The 23,580-nt window shown below is 33.1% G+C and overlaps 2 protein-coding genes across 3 annotated transcripts in view; one reads left to right on the top strand and one right to left on the bottom strand.

Annotated features, from left to right (window-relative positions):
* Positions 1–23,580, top strand: part of LOC113399404 (uncharacterized protein) — a 519,786-nt gene that overhangs the window by 465,341 nt on the left and 30,865 nt on the right. For both annotated transcript variants that reach the window (XM_026638525.2, XM_026638526.2), the window contains exon 3: positions 19,352–19,551. In XM_026638525.2, coding sequence (XP_026494310.2) covers positions 19,352–19,551 — 200 coding nt within the window. The remainder of the gene's footprint in view (positions 1–19,351; positions 19,552–23,580) is intronic.
* Red (red Malpighian tubules) overlaps positions 3,954–23,580 on the bottom strand; it is a 68,397-nt gene continuing 48,770 nt past the window's right edge. The window contains exon 5 of the transcript XR_010309440.1: positions 3,954–3,963. The gene's annotated coding sequence lies outside the window, so the exon portion shown is untranslated. The remainder of the gene's footprint in view (positions 3,964–23,580) is intronic.

Here is a 23,580-nt window from a genome sequence, read left to right on the forward strand (position 1 = left end):
TGTTGTTTCAAGTCACCACAGCCTCAAAAAATAACACTCTCACCATATTTTCATAAAGGCCTAAAGCGTTACTTAAAAATACTAACCACTAAACTTCTATCGCTTATTTATAATACAAGTACTCCAAGTAATAAAGGCACTCAAAAAATGTACTCTAAAAAATACTAGCCAATAAATATTGCTAATATTAGAATAGCTTTTATATAAATCGTAACCGTTTCATTACGAAAATATTACTAAAGTACTTTTTCGACGAAATTTGATAAAACTTTGGTCTCGATGTAAAAGTTCACGTAGCCAACTCTTAATCACTTCTTATGATGTAAGAAAAGAAAATTACAGAAGATAAATTATGTCGCGCACGAATAGTTCCGTAGAATGTAGAATCACTTGAATTACAAATTTATATTCTTAAAAATCGCATTTCAACAGACACTCTGCAAAAAAACGTAAATTATAGCGTACGCTTCCGTCCCCCGGGGGCCTAAAATAGACCCGAAAATTTTCCCGTGAAACTCCAAGGTGATTAAAATTTAAGAAAGAAAAACGTTATTCCAATTGTATTCCTATTTTAAAATACTTCTTAATATAAATCTTTAAAATAAAACAAATCGTATTAATACTGCAATGAAATCAAAAGTCAGTTATGTAGGCTAAAAGATTATGATAAAAATTGGTAAACGATTAAGAGAAATACAAGATTCACTGACTACATTTTATCATTACAGGATCCCATCCAATTCACCTTAATTTGAAAAGAAATAATTCAACATTTATAATACTATGAAGACTTCAAGAACTTGCAACGAAAAACAATAAAAATAAAAAAGTAAACATAGAACAATGATAAAACTATACAGATTATATACAAAATATAGAAAATTACACGCCGTCCAATATATTGTCTTGTGATTAATTCAGCTATAAAAATATTTCCGAAAAATAGTAAGTAAGTACTAAGGACCAAACTCAACAAGAATTTTGCATCTATTTATAGATTTTTATAGTACTCCTCATATTAACATTGATCGCAATGTAAAAAATGCAAACGCAAATGCACTTTAACACTGTTGCAAAAAAAAAAGACATTGTTTATAAATAATATTTATAAGTACAAAAATATATTTCAATCGAAAATTAATCAAGCAAATATTGAATACAAATACTTTCGTATTTGTTTACTACAATAACATATCGTTAGTTTGTCAAATACAAATAACTGTAAAACGAAATACATTATAATTTATATTTATTACTTCTACAACAATTACAACCTTTTCCAATAAAATCATACAATTTATTTTGATACTGTACAAACAGAAGAAGACGTTATAATGACACTAAATCAAAACGCAGATGCAAACTGACAGGTTTTCTAATCTAGTTGATACTGACGTGATAAGGTTTTAAAATGAGGAGCGCAGCAGCTTTTATAATCTGGTCCTTCTGGATTCACTTCTAACAATAAAATAATTACCATATAAAAAAAAACGTATATCGTCAAACGAGATTAAGATCATTTTAAAACCACGCATGGAGAGTTATTAATAGATACGTGGTTTTAAAAGAAATTAAAAGTCTAATAAAATGTATAATAAGTTTCACTAGGCAATGGTACGTATGTATTGATGTACTATGCGGTATGAATTACTGTGTATGAAATTAGTACATTCAAATGTCAAAGAATCCATCGAATCGAATTAAATAGTTTTAGGATTAACATAATTGCTTAAATTCAAATAATTGTGTCACTTCGATGATAATTTTCATGAACATTATTAGCGTCCTATTATACATATATATATATAATTCCATTATTAAATTCACGATCTTTTAATTACAAAGAGAATGATTTATAAAGTAGTTATTTACAAAACAACTGCGTCCTAATACTTTGCTGTAGGCTAAAGTAACTCTCACAATACTCTGCATTTAATGCCGGTCGTCGCAGACCCTGCACGATTTCCAATTTTGTTTAAATCCTCTCTGGAACACTAAGTTGACGTTTCCTATGTAATATAAGTTTTATACTAATATCACGTGGAGTATAATTTGATGAACGTTACTATGTATACTTAAGCCATAGCTTTATAATAAAGATAAATTAATAGAAGGTTTTACGCTCAAAAATTTTAAAATTTCTATTTACTGAAGACCTTTTTAGGTTATTGTTGGGTTAACGATCCTTAGTACAGGGCAAGATGGCATACGATCACGACTGTCCTCTGAACATCACTGTGCACTATTTCTATATATTCAATCAAAATGTATCTATCATAAGTTATAAACTTATTAGCTGATAAGACTCAGCGGATCATCCGCTTGGCGCATACATTCGATTGTTCTGAGTTTTGGTATTCACGTGGATTTCGACGCGCTGAAAATGAACGTGACATTCAAAATGTTCACAAATTTCAATTTCGAAGTTAAATTACTGATGGGGAATTATGCTTAAGTTATGTAAAACATTAATCGTCTGGTAATATGCGGGTATTTTGCCCATCATTTCGTTATTACGCGTCAAAATACATACATATTTATACCAAAAAGTCAATCGATAAAAAAGGGAGGAGACAGAAGTACACCCGATAGTTACATGGCATAGCTTCTTGTATAGTGCAAGCATAACGATGTACGGACGACACGGGGCGGCGCGTCAGCCGGCAATCGGACGCTCTTCATTCTCATAATTTCAAGTTAATTAGGTGGGAACGTATTTTATTCATTCTGAATGTATCGCGTTGCATCACACACTTTTGTATTAATTAGTTTAATTTGAAACAATTTTACCTTTAGTATTAATAATAAATAGTTTTATAAGCAGATTTAGATTTTTTTGAGTCCTCCAGTTGTGTCCTTATTAATTCGATGATAAATATTGAACACTTTGTAAATAAGAATATCCAACAAGAAAATTTTCCTTTTTCGTAATTTTCAAAGCTTGATTTTTTCCGTATTCGTGTTTACATTTTAGACATGTTTATACATATACAAGAATATTATCAAATAAATGACTTTAATTCTTCCTTTTATATAATTTTAGTAAAATGAATAACTATAAAAAATCAACGATAAAAAAAAATCCAAAAAACAATTATAAAAAACCACAATGTTTAAAGTTGAGAGCAACCACAATCCACGTTCCCGTATGTTCTAACTAATGTGGTTTCACTGAAACCTTCAGTTTAATAGCGTAAAGGAAAGTCAGTTTCAGTTTGCCGCAAAACAGATAAGCGCTGGCAAACTTATATGTTTAACATATATGGTATAATTGGAAAATACATTGACCTTGTAAGAATAGTATTCCACCGAAAATTTTCGGATGAATCCATGAATATATTTGATGAATGTAATTTTGTTGAAAATTTACAAACATTCTACAATTGTTTTCAAAGATTGTGGTGTTGTTTTCGAGAAAATTAGGTTTTATTAATTGAAAAGTAAATGTTTACACGTGACTTTCAACCAACTTAGATTGCAAGCAATAATTATATTGTTATGAGTACAATAAAGGCAACGATCATATTTATATATCAGTACTTAAAATCTTCTAAGACATACGTCGCGAAAAGATCTTTGTAACAAAAGAAATTCTAAGATATACAGTGGAACAGCATTATTAATTACGTATATTCCTTAGAAATATCTGACCCTTTTGCCTAACTGCGGACAAAGGTCTTTGGCCAAAGAATATTTAATAATAAAATATATTTTTATAACTTATACGAAGCAAAAATACAAAACCCCGTTAATATTGGAATTATCTATTAACAATTCATAATCTTGCAAAGTTTTATGAACATCAGCAGAGTATTTCGAAACGAGATCAGAGAGTATAAAATTAAAGATTTCTTATTTTACTAGAAAACTTGAAAAATAAGGAAAGATTTTAAATCTCCAAGGACTTAAACTCTTAACCGAATCCAAAACAGTCGTTCGCTGAGCAGTTAGTTTCAGGTTTATCTCCTAAATCTTGAATTGAATTCACTCAAATACTTTAAATCTAGTTGGAGGCGAGGTGATTTAAACTCAATGTCGTAAAGTCTCATCTAATTTCGCAGATTGGAGTCGTTGTGTGAACTTGTTAGATGGTATTCAGCCTTAGCAAATTTGTTACTTCATAACTTTACACAAAACCTATGTTTTGAAATTTTAATAGACATTATTGGAAGTGAAGATTTTCCTACCCAATAACTGTCCTATATTAAATTAGTTGCGTCAAAATTCCAAATACAAAAACATTCTTTGAATTTCGCGTTATTTGTGTTTAAGTTAATCAGATATGCTTTGTTTTACACCAAAGAATAATATAACATTCTGGGATGTTATATTATAAGTACCAAAATGGATTCATTTATTTGTTGGTTACGTTTTCAAGTCTTAACAACTCATCCGAGCATTGTGAAATTTGCTATACATGTTGTTAGGGGTAAAAAAAAGAATTTGAATTGAATTTGAACACTAATACCAAACAAGTCCCTTTCAAACGCGGATGAAGTTGGGGGCGAAAACATGTACTGAAGTAAAAAAAGTATGTGAACTTGTGAAAATATGTGTAATATATAGGAAATTGGAAAATACATTGACCTTATAGGAATAGTATTCATGCGAAATTTTGCGGATGAATTCATGAATATATTTGTTGGATGTGATTTTCTTGAAAATTTACTAAGTATCTGAAATTGTTTCTTGGTGTATTTTTCGGGAACGTTAGGTTTTAGGAATAACACTAATACCAAACCCCCTTAAATGCGGATGAAGTTGGGGGCGGAAACAAGTACTGAACTAAAAAATTGTGTACACAGTACGATCTTATCGTTTAAATAACGCCGATCTTCAGGTAAACGCCTTGAAGTTTAATAAAGCAGTGAGAAGTACAAAGTACAAATGTCCGTTTAATTTAATTTAAATTCATGCGAAATTTTTATTTTTGTTATATATACCTATAATATATTTTTAACTTTACAACTATGGCTCAGTTAATGAGTTTGAAGAACACCACTTAGATTATTTTAATCGTTTTCATATTACATATAGAATATACATATATATGTCGTGTATATTCAAAACAATTAAGTTCTGATCTCGAAGAAACGGTGCAAAACATTAGGTAAAAGATTTCATACCTATTTTCTACACCGATGACTCGGCTGTTTCCGTCGAAAAAAATCCGAATAATGATATTAAAAATGGAAATAGTGCCCGCGTTTTTTTCTATTCTGCATTGTCAGGATTGGTACAGGAAATGATTTGAAAATACCCATTGTATAAATATTTTGTAGTTTGTAACACTTATAGAAATTCTGCAAATCATAAGCGAATGTAAAATAAAAAATAGTACGATGACTTATCAAACTAAAGAGGACGGGAGAACGGTCTCGGTCAGGAGAATAACACGTTATGACTTATCATAATAGCAACAAATGAGTAATGTTATCGGTATCATTTCTAAGTATAAATAACAAATAATATTTCTTTAAATTTAACCAATAAACAACTAAAACTAAATTGGATAGAAGACCGCAGATTTAAACCCGTGCAGTGAAGAAAACCATCAAATCAATTCAAAATATACGTCATTAGAGAGGCTGCGAGCACTGTAAATCGTCAATTTACAAAACTGAATAAAATTTCGAAGTTATCACTGATTCAGAATGGAACCCAAAGGAATCACCAAAAATCAGTAGTTACCCTTTTCTGATAACCAGTAATATAATTATTATTAAATACGACAATTGAATTAAAGCTTATCCCGCATGGTAATCAACGAATTCTAACTCACACACTCAATTTTATCGTCTGTATAATATTATATCGAATACGCCTTATTAAACACACTTTTATTAACATATCAATTTTAATTCAATGATTGGCAAAGCTGAATTACGCTAGAAGTATTTGAGAGATTTTTTTATAGAAGCAAACACCTTGCCGAAAAGGAAGGATTTGACTTTGCGGAAACGGAAACTACATGTAACAAGTTCTTCTCTACTTTTTGTTTTTATACACTTGTCACTTTTCTATCAAAATAAACGATATTATTATGGACATACACTCCAATAAGATATCTCGAGTAACAGCATGATCGATAAGCCTAAATCCTCTCTTTGTCTGGAAACGATGTTCTGGATAATCTTTTATACAAAGTAGTTGTTCTGACTGAATATTCAGTTGGATAAGTCATTAAATCTCCACAGCGGTAAGTAAAGTTCCTTACATTAAAATATAATACAGATCCAATAATATCCTAGCGGGTCTCTCGCGAAACTTCGCTTTTATTCAAAAGATTTTGTAGGGATTTCGAAACGTATAACAGGTTTTGTTTCGATTTAATTTCATTGTAAACTGCAAGTTACTCGTCTACATTTGGCGCTAAAATTATGGATACTATTTTAAATTATTTTTTAATATCAAGTATTATATAGTTTGTTTACGTTTTTCTTTTGTTTTCTTATACAGCTGTAGTACCGCTCTAGACGGCCAGTTTATTTGTCAAATCGTAACAATTTAGTAAATTGTAATCAAGAATCCTCCTTGTTTTTCTGCACATCTACGGCTGGCTCTTCAAATTGAGACCATAACCGATTTTTTATATGCAACTATTTTGACATAATCACAACTTACGCTATCAATATATAAGTTTTTTTTTATGATATCGGTAGGTGGACGAGCAAATGGGCCACCTTATGATAAACGGTCACCACCGCCCATTGACAATGACGTTGTAAGAAGTATTAACCATTCCTTACATCACCAATGCGCCACCAACCTTGGGAACTAAGATGTTACGTCCCTTGTGCCTCTAATTACACTGGCTCACTCACCCTTCAAACCGGAACACAACAATACTGAGTACTGGTGTTTGGCGGTAGAATATCGGATGAGTGGGTGGTACATACCCAGACGGGCTTACACCAAGTGGTACGTATAAATAACAAAATATATTACTGGAATATTAATTCCATTTCCCACTCTTGTTATTTACGAAACGGTTATTTAATCCCATTTCCATTCAATGGGTTTATTGTTTACGATTACAATTATCGTTTTAAGGAAATTGCTTCAATTGTCTATCCGTTGACTTTGAACTAAATAACTTTAAACATTAAAATAATTTTAGCTAAAGCGAAATACGACATTATTTAAAAAGTATGTTAAATAAAGTTTCGGATAAAATGATAGCGAACTAGTTGATATATTTTGTATTATACAATTTTAGACGTTTAATTTTGTATTTAGTTTCACACTATCTAATAACCCTGGTTTCGTATGATAAATTGATTCGTTGGTCCAGTAGCTTATAAAACTATTGTATAGCTATTGGGTATCGAAGTTTGGAAATAAGAGCTTTTACGCTGCCATGCTACGGTAAAACATATATCGCCTTTGCCCTTGAACTTTTCCGTGTCGGATTGGAGGATATCAATGACTTTGATCATCATAATCATTCCGTTTCCACCAACCCGCATTGGAACAGCGTGGTGGAATATGCTCCAAACCTTCTTCTCAAAGGGAGAAGAGGCCTTAGCCCAGCAGTGGAAAATTTACAGACTGTCAATGTATGTATGTAATCATTCCGTACTTCCTAAGGCTGTCGGATTGAGGCCCGTACCACCTAAGACGAACCGTCTATTTAAACGTAAGTGGGCGGCCAGACGTGCGTATTCACATATGCACCAACCGGCTACTATTAATTTTCGTTCAGTCATCGTACAAGATGGACCACGACGATATCCCAGCGTTGTGTTGGTATTGAAGAACAAGAAGAACACCTAAAAGAAAACATTTAATGCAGACTATTCTATTCGAGAAAGATTTGCAGCAGGAACTTTGAAACATTCATGGGTAAATTAAGAAATTATGAAACAAATATTTAACTACAACCGTTAAAAAATATATATTATGTAATCAGATTAAATTAAAATTTTTACATTTATCATAAGTAATGTCATGATCATCTTAAAATAAAGATTGAACAGACGCTTAGATTTAATGCGGATGATTTAAATTGAAATAAGTGCCTTCCGAGAGCAAACGAGAACAAAGTTTAAAGCGTAACATTTTGAAATCACGTCGTAATTAACATATGAAAATTAATATTTAAATTGCGTCATTACAATTAGGTATATATTTAAATGCTTATTTTTTAATGTAGTTAGTGATAATATTGGTTTGTAGCCCGTGACGGGAAACGGCATGACGTTATCGAGTACCGTACTCACCATCGCTTTTTTTTTTTTAATTTCATCATGTCAAAGATCTTCAAATATAAATTCAAATATAAAATAAAACTAATTATTTCAATGCAATTGAAAAATCGATATTTGTCGCTATCGATAGATATTTCGACTACAATTAATCCTTTAAAAATAAAAGTATTCAGACACGGTCTCGTAACAGTTTCATACGTTGCAAAAACAATACGACAAAATACAACACGTAACTGTCATACCGAGTTAACACAGGGCGCATTGAATTCTCACAATATGTGTCCCAGTTATCCGATTAAATAAATACCGACATGATTCATTGGTTATATTGAAATAAAAATAGTATGAAATTCCTTTTAATTCTCAGCGATTTATATTTAATACAATTTTAATTTAATTAAAAACTGCAGCAATAAACGTACTAAGTAGAAGTATTGAACTAACTTATTGACACAGATCTACCAGCAATTCGGAAAATTAAAACTGACCTAGGGAACTGACGAAAGAAACTCAGTTTTACAATTGTTCGTTGTCACATGCGTTGCGAATATGTGTAATCAGTTAAAGTCGGCTAGTGTGATGTTTCCGCTATACTACAAATACTATCCTGTCTCCTGGCTCATATTTCTCACGAAATACAGAAGAAATGAAGCTTAGAATACATATGTATCCATTGATCTCAAAATCCTTTACACGCATTTTATATAATTACAAACACAAATTGAACCTTTTGTGTGTCAATTTTCGGGATTACTTCGCAATCCACCGAACATGCACAAAGAACGAAAAGAGTTACAAGAATTCGATTGTACAGCCTTTCAATCAACTTAACGATTGAGAGACGTACGAAGGGCTTTGTAAATTTATCATTATCACCTACGTTTACGTTTCGTTATGTTTACGTTACGTTTCGTTCAATTATCAGTAATAGAGGAACAAATTAATGTAATTTATCTGTTGTTTCATACAAATGCGATGATCGTAACGGGTTTATACAGTTCGATATTAACTGAACAAAATTTGATGATAAACAAGAATTTAAAAATGTATCATAAAATAATTTATGAGACAAATAGCATATATTATATGCATAATATACAACTATATTATATATAAGTGAGCAGTTTTTCAAGACAACTATGCCAATTTAATATGAATTTGTTGGAAATTCTAAAACATTACATATTAGACGAGAAAGTCGAGTAAAGAATGAAGAATCAGGTAAAAGCAATTTGTTACACGAGGTAAAACAATCTCTTAAAAGATACGTTATTTATATAAAAGAAAACTATCAACTACACTTCAAAAGATATCCCTCGAGGGTGGTACACAAACACGTCACAGGTGCGCTTGTAAATTTTAAAAAAAGAACTAAATCCCTTAAAACGCCATTAAAGTGGGAATTCAAAGCATTTATGACACAAACGAATTACATTCGGCAAGTAAACGAAGCGCCGCGATAATGGCAGAAACCATTCTGACGGAATTGCGTCGCCCTTTGCATTTATAGCACCGAAAATGAAAGATCGAGTGAAAAACGTAATGGAAGGTAGCGTTGAAGCTTCAAAGACTGATTGCTTGAAAAGATGAAATGCTTTAAAATTACACAGGCCGGTAACCGGCTCTTGATTCCCCACAATCGCAAAGGACTGCGATACAGATAAATTCGAAAATCAGCCTCGCTTCTCTGATCTCATTTATAAAAACGGATGTGAATGTATCGGAGGGCAAAATCGCAGTGCATTCGAATCTACGTCCAAGGTCGCTTCCTCGTTGTCTATGGAATGATAAAATATATTTTTTTTTATGGCATTGATTGGCGGACGAGCATATGGGCCACCTGATGGTAAGTGGTCACCACCGCCCATAGACAAAGGCGCTGTAAGAAATATTAACCATTCCTTACATCACCTATGCGCCACCAACATTGGGAACTAAGATGTTATGTCCCTTGTGCCTGTGATTACACTGGCTCACTAACCCTTCTAACCGGAACACAACAATACAGAGTACTGTTATTTGGCGGTAGAATATCTGATGAAAAAATTTAAAAGAAATGGTAATATATATGTATATAAATCGGTTTGCTTAAAATCTCTAGCACCGAAAATAATGAAAAAAACTAACTTGTTTGTTTAAAATAGATAAATATATTGAATTATATGTAAACACTTCATGGATACAATAGTAAAACATATTCAAGTTTTTAACATCGTTCGTTAGGTAGAACATTCTTTGTTGTTTGTTTCTTAGTTTAGTATTATATTTGACATCGGTTTTACCGACTGTGTCAATATATGTGTGGTGTGGTATCTGTGATTATGAGACAGCAATGTATTAACTGAGTATCAACACACAGCTAAACTATTAATACTGAACCCAAATAATATTGAATCTTGATAGAATTGTACCGCGGTTATTTTTACCTTATTTTTAAAAATGTATATTTAATCGTGCCAAATATGAAAATTTTCACATTTTTCATTGTTTTTTGCATGCACGATAAATAAATTTTATTAATAAGTATTTTTATCATAATAAGATTTTCACATCGGTACAACAGGCATTTTTTTTCTTAATCATAAATTTTGAATGAACTAAGTTATTAAGACTATTTTGTAAAAATATTTTTTTTTTTTATAAGATTCATTCCAACTTTTTTTTTGCATAAACATGATCAAATATATATTTTAGAATAATAATGTACCTAATGATAAATACCACTAGTACCTATATTTGTTTTAGCTTTTAGCAGTGAAACCGCGACGGGAACAGTTTTTATGTTATATAACATTGTGTTATTCTTTAGGACAAAATCGGAGCTAGAAATTATAAAAATAAAACACGACTTTTTACTTTTATTGTACAATGATATGTTTAAACTTTATAATAATTTAATGGTTGAATTCACCGTGGAATATATTTTACAATTATAAAAAAAGAAAAAAAAAAACAACACATGAATTCCATAAAGAACTTTTTTTTTTCTTGATAAACTTGCAAAGGTAAAAAAAGACATTACATTACTGATAAGCATACAATATAGCCGAGATAAAAAGATATTCAGCAGTGAGACACTACCTTAAATAACTAGTGGCTGATCTTGTCTCTGCCATTTAATTAAGCCCTAGGGGTAGATTCTGCACGAAAAATATCAACGGAGACAGCTTGTGTTTTTAGTGAGAAATGAAGTTTTACTTTAGAAATTTAATGTTGAATGCAGTCTTTATTAAACTGGTTATCTTTAATATTTATACTATGACTGTATTACTATTAATTTAATTAAATTAAATATTAGACAACATCACATACATTACTCTGATCCCAATGTAAGTAGCTAAAGCACTTGTGTTAAGGAAAATCAGAAGTAACGACGGTACCACAAACACCCAGACCCAAGACAACATAGAAAACTAATGAACTTTTTCTACATCGACTCGGCCGGGAATCGAACCCGGGACCTCGGAGTGGCGTACCCATGAAAACCGGTGTACACACTACTCGACCACGGAGGTCGTCACGTCTATAATCTGTTAAGAATAAAAACGAGAGGTATCGTCTGACACCCGATGGGAACGTAGTTGATTTCGCTATATATTATGAATTGAAATACATTAACAATGCTTGAGAATATTTACTTGGTAAACGACCCTAAGTACCCACTCTTATAGCGATAGAATATATCCATATTCCAACGCCAAACAACAGTACCCAGTATTGTTGTGGTCCGGTTTGATGGGTGAGTGAGCCAGTGTACTACAGGCACAAGGGACATGACATCTTAGTTCCCAAGGTTGGTGGCGCATTGACGATGTCAGGAATAGATAATATTTCTTACAGCGCCATTGTCTATGTGCGGTGGTGACCACTTATTATCATCAGGTGGCTCGTCCGCCAACCTATACCATAAAAAAGAGAATAATTGAATGACAATATACAAAATTGTTACTAAAATCCCAAGTAAATTAAATCAGTCCCGTAAAAATGTTAAATATTATTTTATAAAACTGTATAAAGTACAAAGTGGTCGAGTGAGAGGGAAAGAAAGGTCAGAGGGGGCGTAACGATTATTTCTTCGTGTCGATTGCTGCCAGTTCGCTTTACTGTAAGCCGCGTAAAACAACTTCGTTCCAAAACTTCGTTCCAATGAAACATAATATTACGTCTTATCATTGTTTATAATGTTTACATTGATAGACAGACGTCCAAAGAAACATTGACATAGGCGTACATAAAACAAATCGCCACAGTTTTATCGCAATCATATGATTTGTTTTACAAACGAAGACAAACTACAATAATGGAATATTACATGGAACTCGGAATATAAGATTATATGGAAGAAAAACAATTCATTCATATGCTACAAACAAAAAGGTATAAATGTTTTATCGGTTGCTATTTTTATTCCAATAAACATATGTATGTGTATATGTTACTGTAAAAGCTTGAACTATAGTATATCTTAAGATTTTCCAGTAAAACCTGAGATTGTTGAATATCTGATGACTGAGTAATACAAAGACAAAGTAACTATATAGAGTATGACCGTCCCAAAAACAATAAACTAAAAAAAACATATGGTTTCTGAGAGAAACTATAAACGAACAAACATAACTTATACTTTTTATATTATAAGTATGACAGTTTAAAATCTATTCAATAAAATATTAAAGTGACTGACTGACAGACAATGCAGACTCTAAGCCGGTGAGTCTTACAGGACGATATATTGCCCTTATAAAACGTAATTGAGCGTTTAGAAAGGATTTTTCAAAATTCATCTTTTAAATAGGTGATCAAAGTTTGTATGTAAGTTCTTTACGTTTGAAGGTAAATTAGTCATCATTCTTATTATAAGAAAAAAAATATTAAATTGATCCCTTAGATGGATGAGTTGAACCCCCATTGTTGAAATTATGAAAGTAATGCTCGTCTCTATAAGTAATAAAAAAACCAACGTTTTGAAAATTAATTCCTAAGACGGATGGAAAAATCGTTGGACTATACCAAAATAGCTCTAATACTTAAGGATATTCGGGTGGATTCCTGTGTACCGTATCCGATGGAATGTCCCATCGGAAACACAGCTAATTATATAATAAAAACAAACGAAAACAATAACAATATTTTTAATTAATCGGATCTGAACAAAAGACGCGAATAAAAACGACCGATTAACCCTGACATTATTACACAAACGATTTTATAAAAGCAGATCATTAATACGTCCATGAACAATATAATTACACGGGCCGTAATACGGTAAGAATCTACCGTAATACCGTTAAAGTTGTGCAAGCCAAGCCAACCGGCGGGTTACGTTTACCACTATACTCGATCAGCCGTAAAAGTGGGCTTGATAAAACAAATTATTTTTCCTTGCTTTTATTAGAGGGATCTTGGTTCTTTGCAACTGAGTCCTTTCTAAATAGCGGCCAATCCAATACCAGATCGAAAACAAATTTTATAAATAGATAAAATAACTTGTTAAAACGTGACGTTTTCTTTTGTATGTAGGCGGGCTGGTAAATGGGCCACCTGATGTTAAATGGTCACCATCACCCAAAGACATTGGCGCTGTTTGGAATATTAGCCATCACAATTTCAATGCACCACCACCCTTGGATAGTAAGATGTCATGTTCCTTGTGCTTGCAGTTACACTAACTCACTCAACCTTCAAACCCGAACACAATAATACCTGTGTGTGTGTACCCACAACCCTGAAGCTTAAATCAATATTGCGGAAACCATCTTTGTCATTATCAAATACGATTATGTAGATAAAGACAGAAATTACACGTTTTTCGAACGAAATTCTTTAACGCGGCTTACAGTTGAGTGAACTGGCAGGAATCGTAACGTAAACAGGAAAATGCGTTAGCCGCCTCCGGGCGATATTACCCTCTCTTTCAGTTTGACTAAGTCTCTTTCTATTTTATATTGTTGTTGTTTTAAACCACACGCGACTTTTAATAACAAATTTTATATTATTATTTAATCGTTTAATTACCGGGTGTCATCATGAATCCTCACTTTTATTTTTCTTGAGAGAATAGTTATTTTAATCTTATGCCTTATTTGATTGTTTATTTATCTGACTGCCTTTAATCTAGTGGCAAGCTTATAGGCGGTTGCAAATTTTACATTATCTGTGAAGGAAATCTCAATTAGTACCGTATCGGAGATTGTATATAGTGTCTACCTGGGTATACAAATACTATAAAAAAAATCTGAATTTAAAATTATAATTGAATCGGCATCTAAACTATATTAGTAATTTCTATAATTACATTTAAGACTAAATACTACAATTATAGGGAAACGCCATGCTTCTTCTAATAATAGATATACATATTTGTTTTTACATCCATTTAAAAAAAAACCTTCCATTTTCAAAATTCCTAAATAAATATCTCGTCTATAATTAAATTAATTCGAATCAAATTACACCATGAGAATTATTCAAATACAAGTCAAGATAAAAGCAACAAAGCTATAAATAACGTATTTACTAAGTTAGAATATCATGTTACAATTCTTGAAATGACTTCTGAAGTTTTGTTATTAACTGCGCTACGGCTGAATATGTTCACCCGTATATACTCATAATTCATGCTTACTCGTTTGTCATAATGATTATTTAACTTCTTGTTGTTTGTTAATTAAAAACATTTTACAACCAACTGTTGCCCCTTTATAGTAATAATATTAGCTTATACAAATATACAGCCTTTAAAGATAATTTATTTTCTGGCAACACTAAAAAAATAAATGTTAAAAATTAATACTAATTTCAACGTTTATTCATATTTCGTGTATCGATTATATCAAGGTGTATAAACCTATACTAATAAATATTCATTAATTTAGTACAAGATGTTATATTTTTTAAATATAGTATAAATTAATTACTGAAATTACGACTCAACTAATGCTACGTGCATTTGCTTTATACCAGAGGATATAGCGCGTTTCTTGTAGTAGAAACTTTTTAGTGTATAATATTTTTGTTTTGAATTTAGAATATTGACGTGGCAAGCGGAATTTGATATTCTTGTACAATACCAATTTTTGACAACTTGATAATTTGACAAAGTAACGAAAGACTGTCGAATTCGCATGGCCTGTATTTTGGTACTGTACGGTAGTTTTTAAACGTCAGTTACTTTTCACAGTTGGTAATCACTTTATCGAAGTCTATTGTATATTATATTAAAAACTAATCTTAATTACTAAACATATTAATGCAAAATTTTGAAATGTATTAAGAAAGTAACATTATCAAAAATATTAATGTTTGTATTAAAATATTATTTGTATTAATCGTGTAACCAACATTTTTTTGTTATCTTGCACATTTTCGATAACTATATCGCGGTCGGTATTTTGTAAGATAAATGAGTTCATTCATATATTTTAATTACGATAACAATATAAATTATTCGTCTGAAAAAAACACGTCACAGAAAGTAATAATACAGAAATACATAATTAAAGTTCGACTATCTTAAACAATAACATTTAAGCGGTAATTTAATACTTAAAACATTATACATTACTCGTCCGAAACAAGCTTTAACTGTTATATCATTACAACGAAACATATTAATGAATTCTTGAATATATATCGCACTCTCAATTTACTACACTTTATTATATGATAACAATTAAACACTTATACTTCACCTTACACCTTTATTTTTCTCAAATACACAACGTCAACATGTTTTGACTCTGCCGGATGTTGGGACTCTGAGCCCTTCAATGGGCCTGAAGGGGTTAGAGTAAGCGCATCCTAAGGGCGTCTCCTGTGAGGCCATACCTCGGCTTAGGATGTGTGGAGGGAGGACATAGTGTGCTTTAAACTTCGTCATACTCCTAATCGTGGCAGATGGTAATGAACGAAGACCTACCCCCCAAGCGAACATCCTAATTCTATCCTAAATACATCGACGGGAACGCTTAAAACGTCCTTAGGACATCGGATGAGCGTCATTTGTCCCTATTCACAAAATACACTAAAAAAAATGCTAGCGATAACGTGATTCAAATTGTTGCAGTGACATCTAGTATTGAATTTATAAATAACATATATTAACATAAAATTTACACATTGACATTAATGCTAAAAATATCATAACATCCATTTTAAATGTCAATTTATTTAAACTAATTCATGTTGATACAGTATTATTACTAGTATTATACAAATGTTTTAGTTATTCATAAACGTTATTATTTTAAGTCTAGGGTAATTGAATAATATCAATTTAATATTTACGTTTATAAAGTGAATTTAAAAGAGAATTATAAACTGCAATCATACTTTAGGTGTATAATATGATCTCTCAGATTTTTTAAGTTTAGATAACTTAAATGATGGCCATGTGATTTTAGATTTGCTGAGACCTTCTTCTCCAACTTCTCTTTATGACCTTATTCCAACATTCTTCTCCAATGGCTGCAATACATACATTCATACATATGTGGCAAAATAAACAGGTTTCCTCGCAATGTTTTCCTTCCAAAGCAAATAAAGCACATGAAAATTCAGGGATACATGCCCAGTTTCAATCCGCGTTCGATCGATCAAGATTCTCGTATTAGTTGTAGTAATTTAGGCGCCAATAGCGCAATAGTTTAGGAGCCGCCTAGCAATGTAAAAAGTCGCAGAATCGATCCTGACCCATTGGACTATTGTCGTCTCGACTCCCAACTCAACTAATAAGCTTAAAAGGAGGGGTAAATAGAAATATGAGTAATTCCTTAAGTTGGGGCATTGCTACTAATTTTAAAAAGGTACATCGAATTGTAATTTGAATATCATATTTTATATATATTAAAATATTATACGTAATGGAGCAATGTATCACTTCGTTCATTAAAACGAATAATTAAATATCTTCATATACTTCATATGCTTTGAATTAGTCGTGGATCGTAAATCGTTGCCCAAAATCAAAACGAAACATTTGCAAAATATTTAACTGGAATCTGCATGATTATCTGTAATGCGGTAAGTACGAGCATAGAGAACGATTTAACATAATAAAGGTACTCAACTCACCTAAGCGCTTGTAAGAGAATCGCAGGGATTTCGCTGTATGGACGTTCACTAAGTTACAAGTAGATTAGTTGCATTTGAAATCCTATTACAAACAATATTAAACTCATTTAATGAATATTGTATAAAGTACTTTTGCACTTGTAGCTTCAGCAAGAAATTATCTGAGTTGTTAGATTAAAAATTATAAATGAAAATATGTTTATAACATACATGTGAAGAAACTGTGTGACTCATTTCAGTCCAAAAGCAGAGCATAACAGCTCGGCGAAATAATTAAAAAAAAATACTGCACCTTGCTAATCCTCACTATATAATACCTCTTTAGCGGTCTCCTACGTTTCTAATCTCCTAGTTACCACGGTAGATGCATCTCTAAAGTTATAATCGTGGTTAAAATCCAACATGTGTAATATTTATCGGGCATACTAAAACCGTAAAACCTAAGCTGTTTGCCTAAAGGTCACTGACATTTAAATCTTACCAAAATATCATACTCGTATAAATATGCTCAAAATTAGAGTATATTAAAAATAGACTTTTTTTACTTATATTTCGCTGTAAATGCCTGTGGCTACACTGGTTCATTCACACTTTAAACAAATAGCAATTAAAAGTATTGAATAGTAAGAATTACAAATGAGAGAATTATTTTCAAGCGTGTACAATGGTCCAACGAGAGATTTAATAAAGAATCCATACGACACTTTTATTTTTAAACGGACGGTACAGCGATTTCTATCAACGTTATTGGAGAAAATATTTTCAGTCCGAGTGCTTAATTGGCAAAAGTGTAACATTTCGTACTCATCTGGTTTAACAAAACATTCAAGCTCTTAAAGCGCTTTTCAATGGAATTAACAGTTATTTTCCAAGATTTAATTAAATGTAATTTTAATTAATTCTAAAAGGTGGACGAACAAACTTTTATTCAACTTCGTCCGTAAATACAAGACAGTATTCAAATCGATAAGACTTCATGTTTGGCGGTAAAATAACTTAGTAAATAGTACCCACCTAGAAGAATATCAAGGTCTAAAAGTAGATTTATTAAAATACTAGCTGAACCTGCAACTTTACCCGCGCAAAATTTATAAAAAATAAATTTTCAACCCCCATTGATCCATTCTTAGATCTCTACCCTATAAAGAACCTACCTGCCAAATTTCAAGTTTATAGGTGTTACAGTTTCTGAGATTTCATGATTAATCAGTGAGTATTTGCTTAGAATTCTATGTACGAAGGAATAGATCGAGACGAAGACTTAGTATCTAACAAGTACTTAGTCTAGCGTGTACCTTAAGGCTTAAGACTTAAGTATTTACTAACTAGAAACACTAATATTGCTTATAAGATATCAGGTATTATGCACCCTTGTGTATTATTATTATAATTATGTAATATTTAATTAATAAAGCATAGATTAGAGTAGATGTGGATTCTTATGATATTATTTACTCTATATATTTCTTTTTTGAAATGAAAATGTTGGAAAAATCACTATGAAAGTGAATTTTGAAATTATAAGGTACAAGTTCTGAATATTGAAATGCAACAGACGAATTAATTTCAATGAAAACTTATAAAATCCATGTAGATACGGATTTAGTCACGTCTGCTTGGACATTAAACCCTGGGTTACCACGCCAACCTCGAGGATTTCTTTTTTTTTTAGATTTTATTTAAAATAGTAACGAAACAAATATAATTCGAAATATTTCATACTATTTACAGCACTGTCTGATGTAGGGCTTTTCTACCGCCAAACAGCAGTATTGTTGTATTCCGGTTTGAAGCGTGAGTGAGCCAGTGTAACAACGGACACAAGGGACATTACATCTTAGTTCCCAAGCTTGGTGGCGCATTGGTGATAAATGGTTAATATTTTTTATGTTGCCAATGTCTATTGGCGGTGGTGACCACTTACCATCAGGTGGCCCATTTGTTACGCCTACCTATATCATAAAAAAATAACAAAAAAAATCGCAATAAATATTTTCCAAAATGTAATTCATTTATTTATTTATTCTCTTGTGATCTTTAAATTAAAGTCAGTATTGTATTGTCCACAGGTCCAAAGTCCGGTGCTAGTTGTCGAGCTGACTCTCAACAGGCTGGAAGGAACGCAGCTTCGGGCGTTAGGGCTGCTATCGGTCTTCGGGTTCAACATGACGTATGTCGTGAAAGCTCCCACTGACGCACCAGGTCCGACCTCGTGCAGCGCGATAGAATGCCGGCTCCTTGGACATTGCTACGCTAAACATGATTACAAGTAAGTTCTTTGAAGTTTATTAATGTTGCATATTAGTTTCATAATTAGTGATAGTGCTGTGCTCAAGTTCGTCTGGGTAGATACCATCAAATATTCTATCCCCAATCAACAAAAGTTTTTAGTATTGTTGTATTCCGGTTTGAAAGGAGCGAGCCGATTTAACTACAGGGACAAGGGACATAACATCTGGGTAGGTACCACCCACTCATCAGTCATCAGATATTCTACCGCCAAGCAGCAATACTTAGTATTGTTGTGTTCCAGTTGAAGGGTGAGTGAGCTAGTGTAACTACAGGCACAAGGGACATATAATCTTAGCTCCCAAGGTTGGTAGCGCATTGGTGTAATGTAAGGAATGGTTAATATTCCTTACAGCGGTAATGCCACTCATCATATTATGATAATATGATTTTTCTATTAGAACTGTCTTTATAAACACAATGTCATAAGTAAAATAATTATGAATTGGGTCTCACATAATCTTTACTCTATAAATGCTTAATTATTGGGTCTTAAAGAATGTTCCTTAGCTGTATAGTTTTAAAAAAATTGACATCTCTCACATGCTTCTGGAACGTTCTCGAATGTGTTAACATACGGATTAAAAATCTTTTCTCATCTTTTTGGTGTTTGCATTTCCGACATTAATCTATCAATTCCTACCTGCCTATTTTATATAATCTAATGATTCCATATAATCTAATAAGTTTATCCGCTTTATGATGATGGGAATCATATTACCGTAGCGTTACTAAAACATGTCGAGTATTCTTCGATAAATAACGTTCCAGTACCCGCATTAGATAATAATTATAATTTTGTAAACAATTGTTTATTTAACAGTACAACCGATCTCTATATTTTATGAATAACAAACAATAACAATTGTAAGTGGGTTTATAAATTATTACGCCATATTTAATTGAAATATATCATTCATAATAAAATAATACTTAATATTTTCAAAAACCATTAATAAAATATATATTTATAAAACTGTAACACCTACAAACTTGAAATTTGGCAGATAGTTTCCTTATAAGGTGTAGACTTCTGCTAAGAACGGATTTTACAAAACTAAACCCCTAAGGGTGCAAAACGGGAAACGAAGCAACAAAACATTTTTAAGTTTATACAGGACTTTTTTAATGAACTTGTAATGCTTGACGTATGACTTTTTGAACCGGCAATAGCACAATGGTTTACGGGCCGCCAAGCGAAGTAAAAAGCATGAGCTTCGAACCTGACCCCTTGGGCTATTGTCGTCCCCACTCACTCAAGCTTAAAGCTCATTGGAGGAGTAAATAGGAATATTAGTAATTTCTTAAAAAGAAGCATTCGTCGCGTTTATAAATTGTAAAAAAAAATTAAGATCCAGAGAGAAAATTTATTATATAAAATCTTTAAATTAACTTTTAATGCCTAATGTGATAGAAAATTAATTGAATAGTTTTGAGACAATTGAACAGAAACTTTATTTTCTACGTACATATAATAAAATCATAACTGATCGAATCCTGTACAATGGAAGATATTTCAGAAAAAATATTACTATTAACACATAAATAATATGGTTTTTAGAATTTTTGTTTGTTTATCTGTTCGTTTGTTACCGCTAATCTCGGAACCGGCTTAACCGATTTGTACTATAGTAACCTTTTTTTTTTTTTTTTTTTTTTTTCTCGCTGGAAAAACGCGTTACGCGCTTCCCCCACGTGATGGAAGGTGGGGGGGTGTGTGGGACTCCCCGGAGCCCTGGACGCCGAGTGCGCCCAGGTACGCCGGGTTTACCCACTAAAAAACCAGCGGTACCCTCTCCGTCTTTCGGCGGGCGCCACGGGATCGCTTGCGCATGCTACCGTGACGCCCTGACGGTCGGCCCGCCTATGCGGGCCTCCAACACCTAGAGGGGGTTCTCGGGGTACTGAGACCCCCCCTAGTCCCTGCGACGCCTATTGAGGCGGGGGGAGGAGGTGCGCGTAGCGCTTCTTCCTCCTCCCCGGTCGTCTTCGGCGGAGCGGGTCTGCAGCGGCATCCTCTTCCCGCTCCCGCTCCGCGGCTTCCTTCTGCGACATCACGTTTTCGCAGAAGGAGCGCATCTCCGACCAACACGTCTCGCTACCGAGCATTTCGTTGACGATGCTCGGCAGCGAGAGGTCTCCGCCCATAGTCGCCGCAAGGGTGTGCCTCTGGGGCCCCCACGCAGCACACTCACTCAGGGTGTGGAGCGCCGTGTCGACTGGCGCACCAAACTCGTGGCAGGAGGGTGACACCTCCCGCCGCGCTATCCCGTGCAGGTACTTACCGAAGCATCCGTGACCGGTAAGTACCTGCGTCATCCTGAAGGTGAGTGTGCCCTTCTTCCTCTCGACCCAGCGACTCAAGTGGGGGCGGATCGCCTCCACTGTCGCCAGGCCCGCCGTGGGTGACCCCAGGTCCTCCTGCCATCGGGCGATCAGGGCTCGCTGGGCTAGAGCCCTGATGTACTATAGTAACCTTGGGGTAACATATAGCGTTTGTTTTATTAAAATCGAGATGTTATCCATACATATAATAAAATTGGAGTATCTGTTTATAATATTAAAATAACCGATTTTTACTAAGTGCATATGTATGTATACATGGTACATATACCAAGAAAACATTTTTTTTTTTTCAAATTTTGTCTCTCTGTCCGTTTGTTCCGGCTAATCTCTGGAACGGCTGGACCGATTTTAACGGGACTTTCACTGTCAGATAGATGATATAATAAGGAGTAGCTTAGGCTGAAATAAAAAAAAATGTTTAATTCAAACGCGCACAAAGTCGCGGGCACATCTTGTAAATATACTATAAATATAAATAGAACCGGTGCAGATGACTTTATGTTTATACCCCGGTTCCTTTTCATTCCAAAAATCTTTTCGTTTACTTTTAAGCGAGTCCAGTTTCCAGTGAACACGGCCAGTTTATTGTGGCTCTGTCGCGTGTTCGCATTTGCAAAAAAATCTACGCTTTAATGCCAAAGTCAAAGTCAAAAATATTTATTCAATATAGAAGTGTTTACACTTGCTTATTGATAGTCAAAAATCTACCACCGGTTCCGAATTTAACACCTCGGACCTGAGAAGAACCGGCGAAAGAAACTCAGTGGGATATTTTTTTTTCCATTTTGCATGTACAATAATAATTATATTTTAGCTATTTGAAACAGCCTGGAGGCGATCATTTCATTCCCAAGGTGTGCAGTCAACTAAAAAGTCATTAGTGTTGTAGTATCCTTTAGCACACAAACGCTCTTTAACGTACGGCACTACGTGTAATGTCTAATATGTCAAAAAAATATTATTATACAATGCCACGACAGACCCAAAGATACACAGATATGTCAACCACATAATAGCCCTACTTTTGAGGCTTAAAGTCACGCAACCGAGGTCACGGGCACCAGCTAGTAAAAAATAAAGTTTTAAATACTATTTTTTAATATATATGTAGGTGAACGGCCTAATAAAGCGTGACTATAATTTTGAATTTGAGATATCATTCTGGCAATATGTTAGATAATAGACGATAAAAAAGCGTGGACTTAATTCTCGTTGACTTCCACGCAGGATATATAACATACATATATAGTTGTATATAACTAACATGACTGTATTTTTAGATGTTGAAAAAGAGTAACTACTGAGATTCTTGCCGGTTCTTCTCGGTAGAATCTACATTCCGAACCGGTGGTAGCTTTACTTCATATAGTTTGTTAAATGACGATTCAAAGGTGCTTGTAAAAGCCTACTTGAATAAAGTATATTTTGAATTTAAGATATAATTGTTGCAATCGAAACTAATTTACAGTTGTGTAAACTCAATAATGAAATAAATACGGTTTGGCAATCGTCCACAATATTTCGATCTTCCGTCGCCTATGACTGATGCGACAGAGGTTTTGTTCTCGACATGAGTTTATGTTGTACGAGAAATGAGAAAAGTCGACATTCCCAACCCTTTCTATTGAATTATAGTTGGCAGTCTCTCAACGCGGATACTGCA

Source organism: Vanessa tameamea, chromosome 19 (genome assembly GCF_037043105.1).
Source record: "Vanessa tameamea isolate UH-Manoa-2023 chromosome 19, ilVanTame1 primary haplotype, whole genome shotgun sequence".
Classification (NCBI taxonomy): Eukaryota; Metazoa; Arthropoda; class Insecta; order Lepidoptera; family Nymphalidae; genus Vanessa; species Vanessa tameamea.